The 10,426-nt window shown below is 45.1% G+C and overlaps 1 protein-coding gene across 1 annotated transcript; it reads left to right on the forward strand.

Annotated features, from left to right (window-relative positions):
* Nucleotides 1-410: 410 nt before the first annotated feature.
* Nucleotides 411-10,360, forward strand: LOC144739835 (protein strawberry notch homolog 2-like; the record flags this gene model as incomplete). The annotated part of the gene is given in 34 exon segments (XM_078622724.1): nt 411-421; nt 1,078-1,207; nt 1,209-1,260; nt 2,083-2,162; nt 2,626-2,706; nt 2,708-2,726; nt 2,820-2,980; nt 3,078-3,137; nt 3,140-3,213; nt 4,202-4,292; nt 4,418-4,474; nt 4,476-4,562; nt 4,648-4,717; nt 4,720-4,764; nt 5,113-5,175; nt 5,178-5,217; nt 5,325-5,481; nt 5,550-5,612; nt 5,614-5,628; nt 5,630-5,728; nt 6,147-6,173; nt 6,175-6,245; nt 6,627-6,646; nt 6,649-6,708; nt 6,906-7,060; nt 7,062-7,089; nt 7,192-7,313; nt 7,430-7,561; nt 7,641-7,776; nt 8,656-8,768; nt 9,945-10,016; nt 10,109-10,160; nt 10,163-10,216; nt 10,289-10,360. Coding segments are annotated over 34 exon segments (2,569 nt in total), but the record flags the coding sequence as incomplete, so codon positions are not given.
* Between the last annotated feature and the right edge of the window lie 66 nt (nt 10,361-10,426).

A 10,426-nucleotide genomic window follows, 5' to 3' on the forward strand; every position in this document is an offset into this window, starting at 1 on the left:
CAGAACAACTTTGTAGAGCCTGTTTTCAGAGCTCATGTCTGATCTTGCCCCCAGGAATCACAGAGACACAAAGCGGACAGAGAAAGGTAGGGCGAGGGAGGACGCATGCACACAGAACACTGACAGGTTAGTGAGCGCTGTGTCCTTCCAACACACAAACATCCAGACGTTACGGTCAGCGAGTTGCTTCCTCTCTCTTTCATCAGAGTACAAAAATATACTCATGTATCAGTAAACACACACACACACACACACGGGCCAGATTGAGCTTGTATCATTCGGCCTGCTGTTTACCGCCCTCACGGGGCCTCATTCCCACATGATGGAAGTCATGTTAACATTTTAACATTAACAGCCTTGCATCTTGTCTTTCCATGTGTGGTGAAACATTTTCATACGAGCTGTGAGTAATGGCCCACAGGTACTTATGGCCCCAAGTCAGCAAGATTTTCCCAACATTAATGAGTAGCAGCGTATTGTTGAGAATGAGTCAGCGCCACTGCCAAACACCTCATAGGGGCACTTGGAGCTCTGGCAGCTTTTTAAAATTCTATAGAAATTCCCCAAAACTGCTCGTCTTCTGCTCATTTTGTCATCTGCTGTGCCCCCTCCCCCCCTCACTCGATCTCTGTCGCTCCCTGTACATACTTATAAGTCCCATGGGGTCGCAGTGTGCCTGTGAGAGGCTAGTTAAAGAACACAGCATGCTAATGGCTCGGAAAGGATATGAATAGAGGCAACTGGAAGGAGGCCGGCTGAAATAAATGACACACACACACACACTGGGACACAAGTGCTCTCATTATGCTTTCTATTTGACACATCTGTGTTTGATTAGATTTGTTCAGGCTACTCGTGTTGCTGCCGACAGAGTGCAGTATTGGCCCAAGTCCAGACTGAACGTTCCACCTTACTGTGTGTGTGTGTGTGTGTGTAAATGAGTAATAATATTAGTAAATGTCTCGTGAGGTGCTGTAAAGAGCTGCTGAAGTCACTGGTTGTTTTTGTTCGTTGTTGTCGTTTTTTTTTTAATGAAGACAGTCATGATCAACGCATCCTCTTTCTCTCTTGCCCCAGGGACCTGTCCTGCATCGATGACCTCTCCACAAATTCTCTCTTCTCCTCACCGGCTGACTCGCTGTCGGAGTATGCTGATGCCCAGTCCTTCATTAGCACAGACAACCTGGACACAGTGCCCACCCTCTGGGGACGTCAACACTAGTACCACCACCACACCAGCACCGAGCCAGCTGGAGGTCAGTTTGCCCTGAAAGGACATGCCCAGATAGACACGCATTGATTAGTGTTTCTAGTTAGTGGTGTACTAGTTATGTGGTTCAGCAGGAGTGTTGCATATTGATTTAAAAGGAGAAGGACCAATTAAAAATGCAGTAGTCACACTCACATTTCTTTCAGGTGTAAAATTCTTCTATTTCTGATGCAAATGCATGTATTTCAGTCAAGCATTATTCTTACTATTCCAGTAAATTCGAAGTATTTTAAACACCAGGTACTTCATGTTTTCCTTCAGCCCACTAAAATCTGATCACATGTGACTGAAATGCAGTAAGGTATTCAGAGACATATTTTTAGTTTAACATCTCTCGTATCTTGTGTACTGTTGTGTCACTTGTGCACAATACACACATGACTGACGCTCTGCCCTCAAATGTCGTCCCCCTCTTCCTGCCCGTGCTTCTGAGCTGCTTTGAATGTGACGACTTGGAGAAGAGCTCTTTGATATGAATCAGTACATTTATTTCCACGGCGTTCTGAAAGCCTTTTATGCTTTCCTTTCTTTTCATTTCGCCCTCATTTCATCCATTATGTTTCCCAGACACACACCCCGCTTTATCTGCCATTTGTTGTTGTTGTCACCGGCTTTCGCAGCCAGAAAAACAAAATTGCATTTTCGTTGAGTGCAGCTCCAGAAGACATCCATAAAGTGTCCACACGCTCTCAGGCGCACGCACATACAGACAAAAATAAAAAAGATTATTCATGTTTTTTTTCTTTGTGTTTGTTTCATTTGGCTCATTCCAGTTTGTATTTCTTCATTTTATGTTTGTCGACAGCTGAAAGGCACCAGCAGGTTTCATGGCTTGGCCAGTTTGGATGATATAACTGCTATTATCAGCACCCCACCTTTAGGAGGATTTCAGGTATCCACACCGACCTGTCTGCTCTGACGCGACTGACCTGAACTGTACAGGAGCTGTTACCACTTGGCATTATGTTGTGTGTCTGATGTTATGTAGCCAATAAAGCTTAGCTTGTTTAACCATATTGTATAATATTTCACGTATGTAAACGTTATAATACTGATGATGAGAGCAATGCTTTGTTGTGTATAATATGCATTTTTCAAATGTTGAACTGCGGTCTTAACATTTCCATTTTTGTCTTGCAAGATGTATCAGATGCTAAAAAAAACAAAGCTCTTTCATCGTCTGTGATAAATGTGCATCACTGCTTTGGTTTATTCAGCTGTACCTATCAATTCAAGGCTTTATCACACCATCACAGCTCACTGACTGCTCACCTGGTCTTCTCTTCTCCTGATACAAGGAGTACTGTACAGTCCGTATTTTTCACTTGATATCCTTTTCGTGTTGTCAGGCTCAGAGAACCCAGTCACCACCAGAGGAGGAAGAGGAAGCCGAGGAGGAGGATTCAGAGGAACTGGGACACGTTGACACATATGCCTGAATACAAGCCCTCCAAATGTAGGCTGTCAACATCCACTTTCATATTCAGGATGACCTCAGTCAGTCAGCTGTTCCAGGCTAAGGGATGTTGTCTTCCTTTCGTCTCTTCAGCCACTATAGGAATCTCTCATCCTGACATCGTGGTGGAGACCAACACACTTTCCAGTGTCCCTCCTCCCGACATCACATACACTCTGTCTATCCCTGAGTCCACCATTAACAGTGGCCTGCTGTCTGCTCTGCAGCTAGAAGCCATCATCTACGCCTGCCAGGTACACGCGCAACACACACAGCCATAATTCAGTTTTAGCAATGACTGATCATTGACGTCTCTGTGTATTTATGCATTTGTCTTGTGTGCACCCTCAGCAACACGAGGTAATCCTTCAGAACAACCAGCGGGCAGGGTTCCTGATTGGAGATGGGGGCAGGGGGTTGGAAAGGGACGCACTGTGGCTGGAATTATCCTGGAGAATAATCTGAAGGGAAGGAAAAAAGCACTATGGTAAGATACCCCTCCTCAACTCCCCTGCAGCGTCTGTCATCCTGTCATCTGTCATGTTCATCCCCCACCCACCCACACTCACATGCACACACACTCTGAACTCAGGACTGCACATTCCACTTTATTCGGCTCATTTGTACTATAATTCCACCTTGTGCCTTGGTTGACTGTTGTCTGTTGTCTGCGTATTTAATGTCTCTCTTGTCCTTTCCCACTTAATGGTACGGTTAAATGTAGCTAATTTAGTTAGTGGATTTATCAAGTTAGTTCTTAACTTATTACACTATTTATATTACAGTTAGTAATTAATTTATGCACTATTGGTACTTTTTTGTACCGTTCACATCGTGTGTTGAGAGGTCTGTACTTTCATCTGTGCTGTATATCATGCATATACAGTATATTTGACGTTGACGTTGACTTTGACTTGACTTTGCTATTTAGGGAGTATTGTTTTACTATCGATGTCCACTGCGACTGTTTCTAATAAGTTCAATAAGTGTAATATCAATATAATATAATATAATATAATATAATATATTGGCACAGATGAATGTTCATCCTACACTGACAATACAAATATTCATCCTCATCAGGATTTGCAAAATAACACGCTGTCATGAACCAACAAAATGTGTCAGGTGTGTGACATTTGGTAGATTCCAGTTTACTCAACTTCAGTCTGCTAATCACAGCCAAACAGCACATGACCCTGGCCGGGACTTGATCCTTCACCTTAAAAAATGTTTGGTCAGTTCACCTTCAGCAGGCTGTCATAGCTCTCCACCTACTTTTAAAATGATCACATCACAGTTTCCATGGCAACTCTGCCTGGTGGACTACTTGGCCCCCCTCATGTCTGTTTGCAGCTATATTTGATTTGTATGACAGAATTTCATCCCGCTGTATGCCGGAGTATTCTGAAACATGTGAAGACAAGTTTGTGCTGAAGCTCTCTGAATTCCTAATTGTGCTGTTCTCCCCTCAGGTTCAGCATATCCAATGACCTGAAATTTGATGCAGAGCGAGATCTCAAAGACATAGACGCACCGAATATTCCTGTGCATGCCTTAAACAAAGTGAGTCCAGGTGGAATTAGTGTTTGCAAAGTAGACAGTTCCTGCCTCAAATGCCCTTCACGGGCATTCATGCAGGAAATGAAACAGGGCAAGCCCTATTTGGTGACCGTGTGCCTCTGTCGCAGATTAAGTATGGAGACACAGCTACCTCAGAAGGAGTCCTCTTTGCAACGTACTCTGCGCTTGATCGGAGAGAGCCAGGCAGGAGGGCAGCATCGGACGAGAATCAAACAGATCCTGGACTGGTGCAGGCCAGATTTCGACGGAGTTGTATCCTTTCATCAGTAACCTCAAGTGACACAGTCTGGTGGTTTGTGTTTTCCTGTTAGTGTTCGCCCTTGACCTCTGCTTGTAGATTATTTTTGATGAATGCCACAAAGCCAAGAATGCTACATCTACAAAGATGGGCAAGGCAGTGCTCGATCTGCAAACAAGCTGCCACGGGCCAGAGTGGTGTATGCCAGTGCCACAGGTACACACACAAGTACACAACTAGAAAAGCTCTCAGAGAGCACAGACCTCCACCAGCAGCTCATTTCCACCCATATTGTGATTCCCACCCAGTATTTGTTTTATAGTTTGATTTGCACCAAATATTAATATACCTAACCTTATTTTATCTACACCAATAGATTCCTTACCGAGAAAATACCTAACCTTATTTTATCTACACCAATAGATTCCTTACCGAGAAAACATTTGGAAATAGACTGACATCACTTTTAGTTCAACAGAATTCACTGTTGATATAGAACCTATAGTGAATGTAACCAACCAACAGAGGGTTTAAAACGATACGTTCGAATCATCTCTCTTTCAGGTGCCTCTGAGCCAAAGAACATGATCTATATGAGCCGCCTGGGAATCTGGGGAGAGGGCACACCTTCAGAACCTTTGATGACTTCCTGCACGCCATTGAAAAGAGGTTAGCAGGGTCACATGTCTTTGTTGACTGAAATGTTGAACTCGTGGCAGTCAAAAGCTGGTTGACCCGTCATTCCATCATATTCAATAACTCATTTGTGTCTACAGAGGTGTTGGCGCCATGGAGATCGTTGCCATGGATATGAAAGTGAGCGGGATGTACATTGCCAGGCAGCTGAGCTTCTCAGGGGTATCCTTCCGCATTGAAGAGATCGGACTGGACAGTGACTTCAAATTGGTCTACAATAAAGCTGCCAACTGGTGAGCATCATGCCTTCGATGTGCTTCTGCCTTGTCTGATGGGATCAATCACACGTGGAACCTTTCCTCCAGTGGGCAGAGGCGCTGCAAGTCTTCATGCGTGCAGCTGACGAGCTGGGCCTGGTCAGCAGGAAGGTCTCTGTGGGGACAGTTTCTGGTCGTCTCACCAGCGATTTTTCAAATACCTCTGTATCGCTGCCAAGGTCCGCTGCCTGGTGGAGCTTGCCCAGAAAGAGCTGCATGCTGGAAAGGTCAGCACACCCCACTCTGAACACTAAGGGAACATGTAATGTGGAAGAACACAAACTAAAAACTAACTATGTCGCATTAGTAAGAAGAACTGCTGTGCTGATCTTTTGTACTAAACTTCTCCATCTTCAAAAATGTCCATGCAACATTGCACACGTAGTGAGCAGGCATTGTTTCCTTTGCCTCTGCACCACTTGATGCTGAGAGCTAAAGATATGTACGAGTGAGTTTGTTTTTGACCTGGGAAGTTGAGAGAAACTCACCCACTGGTGGGCTCAATCAATGGAGGTGACTTTATTCAGCCAGTGTTAAAATTAGCTCCTACTTGCATGAATGAACCAAAGGAAGCACGTCTGTGGATAGCACAGTTGACTCGTTTGTTTGCTGAAAAAACAATGTGATTGTTTCTCCATGCTGCAGTGCATCGTCATCGGCCTGCAGTCAACTGGGGGAGTCACGTACCAGAGAAGTCCTGGATGAGAATGATGGGCATCTGGACAGATTTGTCTCTGCAGCAGAGTGAGTGAACTGGACTTATATGTCCGTCTGCGGTTTAGTAATTGACCTCTTAGCTCCTTCTTTCTTGTCGTTTTTCTTGTCAGCTTTGTTACTTCAACCAGTCTACCTGTATAGTTAGTAGAATCTAGACATGAGTTACTCTTCCATGACAAAAACAAGCCAGAAAGCAATGGCTGTGATCATGTTTGACCTCACGTCTCTGTCAACAAACATGCCTGAATGGGACTTCATTAGATCACATGTAACATGCTCGTCTGCCTGTCAGCACCTGCCAGTGATAATGAAACCAGATCAGGAATGCTCGCTCTCCAACTGTCAGAGCTGCCATCTCCGCCTGATTACTTTTTCTGTCTGACTGAAAGTTTATCCTTTTTCCTTTAGGGGAGTGTTCCAGTCACTCGTACAAAACATTTCCCTTCCGAGAAGCAGAGGAGAGAGAAGGCCCCGGGAAATAAGAGAAAACGTAAGAGGATGTATTTGTCAGACCGTGTCAGCACCTTCAGTTGTATTCAGGCAGTTTTCAGACATATTTAATGCCATTGTCTGTGGTCGGAGCTCATGTGACAGGCAGTTCAACCTCGCTGACTGCAGTCGGTGTCTTTGTCTGTGTGCATCGCACAACAGTGAATGTAGCCATTCTTACTTCTCTCCTTCAATCAGGTAAACCGAGGGGCCGCCAGCCCAAAGTAGCCAAGCACATGATGGACAGTGGCGGGGTTATAAACATCAGTGACGACAGCAGTAGTGACTCTGATGGCATGGAGACGGATTCCAACTCCTCACCAGACTCCCTGCTGGACAATGACGATGTCATTTTTTGTGAACCACACAAGCTGCCAGACCGGTAGGAGCCTTTTAATCTGCAGTTGGTGAGACGCTGTGGCCTCATTTGTTATGTGCCTGATAGAAATTAAGAGGAAATGTCTCTTCTGGTTTGTGTCCACAGTGAGGATAGAAGAAATGAAGCAAGGACTCCTCAACAAAATATCTCAGCTGGGAAAAGAACTACCTCTCAATACCTTGGACGAGCTCATAGATAAGTTTGGCGGACCGGACAAAGTTTCAGAGGTGTGTGGGTCTGTGTACAACACAGCTGGATTGTGATGATGGCGTCACACATGAAGCCTTTGCCCAGACATCTGCAACAAGAGCTGACGTTTGGGGTCACTGGACCTTTCTTTCAGATGACTGGTCGAAAGGGTCGTGTGGTGCGGCGTCCCGATGGCAGCGTCCGCTACGAGTCACGAGCCGAGCAGGGTCTCACCATTGACCACATCAACGTCAAGGAGAAAGACCGCTTCATGAGCGGAGAGAAGGTCAGCAGCTGTTTGCTGCCAGCAGCCAGCGCTCAGTCCGAGATCCCCGACAATAATCCAAACCTCTCCCCCTCCCCAGCTGGTGGCCATTATCTCAGAGGCAGCCAGCTCTGGGATTTCCCTGCAGGCAGACAAGCGAGTAAGAAACCAGAGGCGGAGGGTCCACATGACCTTGGAACTGCCTTGGAGTGCAGACAGAGCCATTCAGCAGTTTGGTAAGTCCACTGAGAGGTAGTCACCTGACAACTTAATTTCTTCTGTGATCTACGTGTGATTACTATTTGAATTTGTTGCTGAGCTCTGCTTTTTACAGGTAGCACCTTCAGAAAAAACAGTTTTGTTCTCAGGGTCAGACCAGCGCCACCCTGTGGAATTCTGCATGTACTTACGTATATCTCAGCATCAAAGATTGAGCACAAATGTTTCCTGGCTGGATGATGATCCTTTGATTTCTGTCCAGCAGCATGTCCTCAACAACTGCATTATTTTATAATCAGCTCTTCAGCTGCAAGTCACACTGATTAGTCCGATAAAATGGCGACCTCCTTTGTCCATCAATATTGATGCAGGAACCCTGCACATGCACACGTTATCAGATGGCAGCTGAGGGTTTCATTGTTTGCAGTAATTAACTTACTGCCTAAGTAGTTCTTTCCATTAGCTCCTACATATGCTCCGCTCTGTGTGTGTGTGTGTGTGTGTGTGTGTGCGTGTGTGCGTAAAATGAATTGTCCTTTCTCTGTGCCCATTCAACAGTCAGTGTTGATGTTGAGGAATGTGCCTCAGTAAAACTTTCCTCCGGCCGTTAGTGTGCAGATTTCTGTAGTTGTTTGGTAGTTTCTGCAGATCCTATCATGTAACAAAGGGAAGCTTCAGTCATTGGTTCTGTCGGACTCTGCAGCTCACTAGAAGATGAATGATGAAGGATGAATCTGTTGGTACAGTACAGTAATTCGAGATGATATCATATTCCTTGTCTAACCAGCGTCAGGTTCTCAGTTTTAGGGACTGAAATAGAATACTATCAGATCACATGAGTTACAGCCTTCATAAAGTCTTGTTGGAGTCACACTGAATGTTTCTTGTTCTCATAGGTCGAACCCATCGGTCTAATCAGGTGACAGCACCAGAGTACATCTTCCTCATCTCTGAGTTGGCTGGGGAGAGACGTTTCGCCTCCATAGTGGCTAAAAGGCTAGAAAGCCTGGTGAGTGTCACATGTCCCCCTTTTTTTTTTGTGGGTGTGTTCCAGACATACAGATGTGCTGAATGGTCCCTGTCAGCTGATCTCACACACACACACACACACACACACACACACACACACCACACACAGGCACGTTAACCTCTCCTTCTGGAGTCAATGTTTTTTTGTTTTTTTTTTCTGTTACCAAGAAAAACTGGACTCATGACTCATGGTTTTCTTCCTGTGTACTTCATTACATAGACAATCTCTTGTTTCATTGTTTGTTCTCTTCAGTCTTTCTCCACAAACCCCAAGAGATTCTGGGGCTTCCCCGTGTATGAATGCAGAAGAATGAGAAAATGACTTAGCAGAGGAATAGAGTAAACCCTGTCTGGATAATGCCTATTTTCCTTTTCCAATATTATCATTTTTGCACCATCAGTCACTCATTTCCATAGTGACACAGCATGACTGTTATTCAGAAGAAAAAGGGCATGTAGAGTGCGAGGGGATGGCCTTTCCAGGAAGTCTTTTCTGTTTTCCAGCTGTGTGAGAGTGGGTCACTGTACTTCACTCTAACGAGATGGCTGCATCGCACAGCACACGTTTTATTTGTCTGTGTAGGTAAGGACATTAAAATTTAACACGTGGCAGCAGGTTAGCTCCAGCCGGCCAGACGCTTCTTTTGTGTGAAAAACACAAACTTACATCAGCGCTTTGAAAAAACTCTGAATTCTATTTGAACAATATTAGATATCAGATATTAAGGGAGCTCCAGCAGCAGTGCAGAGCTGAACCTCTGTGCCACCCAAAGACTCATGCTCGACCCATGGGGGCATGAGTCAACACTCACGCATGGCCTTAGTTAGGTGAAACTACACCTCATTTCCATTTGTATTTAATACTACTGGGTGTGCTGCTGTTCCCTGCACAGCACAGAACAATGTTCCATGCTCATTGTTCATCCTGCTTTGAAGCGACAGACACATTGTAAACACCACAGATTAAATACATCCAAATGTGAAATCATTCACTCTCCAACCATGTCTAGTGATACTGGGAAAAGGGAGAATCAAGGGTGGAGCTTCTCCAAAGACGATCAACAGCACGGACCCAAAGTCCAACGTACGATGCTGACGGCTGTCAAAGGAACATGACCAGTACTAATAATACATCTGTGCCTAATCCACTTTGCAGGGTGCATTGACTCATGGAGACAGACGAGCCACCGAATCCAGAGATCTGAGCAAGTACAATTTTGAGAACAAGGTGGGCGTCTTTTATTCCCAATCATACTCTTCTGCAGCATTCATAAACACAGATTTGTCTCTAATCATCTGGTAATGTCCTCTTGCTTGTAGTACGGTACTAAGGCTCTGGATAAAATCACCAAAGCCATCCTCGGCCACATCGAGACAAGGTGCCCCCTCCCAAAGGTTACCCCGGAGGGGACGCCATGTTCTTCAGAGGTATGTTTGACACTGGTTAGCTGCACCACCGGTGCTTGTCTGATTCTCATCACTACTGCAATATTGTTTCAGACATGAAACATGGAATGATGGACGTGGGCATCTTTTGCAAGGAGTCTCGCTTTGGGATCAGTACAGAGAAAGGTACGGCCTTTGAATCAGGACGACTTTGACAGCGGCACTGCCAGGATGTGACACTGACCTCGGCTT

The sequence above is a fragment of the Lampetra planeri genome, unplaced genomic scaffold (assembly GCF_965212315.1).
Source record: "Lampetra planeri unplaced genomic scaffold, kcLamPlan1.2.h2 scaffold_1743, whole genome shotgun sequence".
NCBI classification, from domain to species: domain Eukaryota; kingdom Metazoa; phylum Chordata; class Hyperoartia; order Petromyzontiformes; family Petromyzontidae; genus Lampetra; species Lampetra planeri.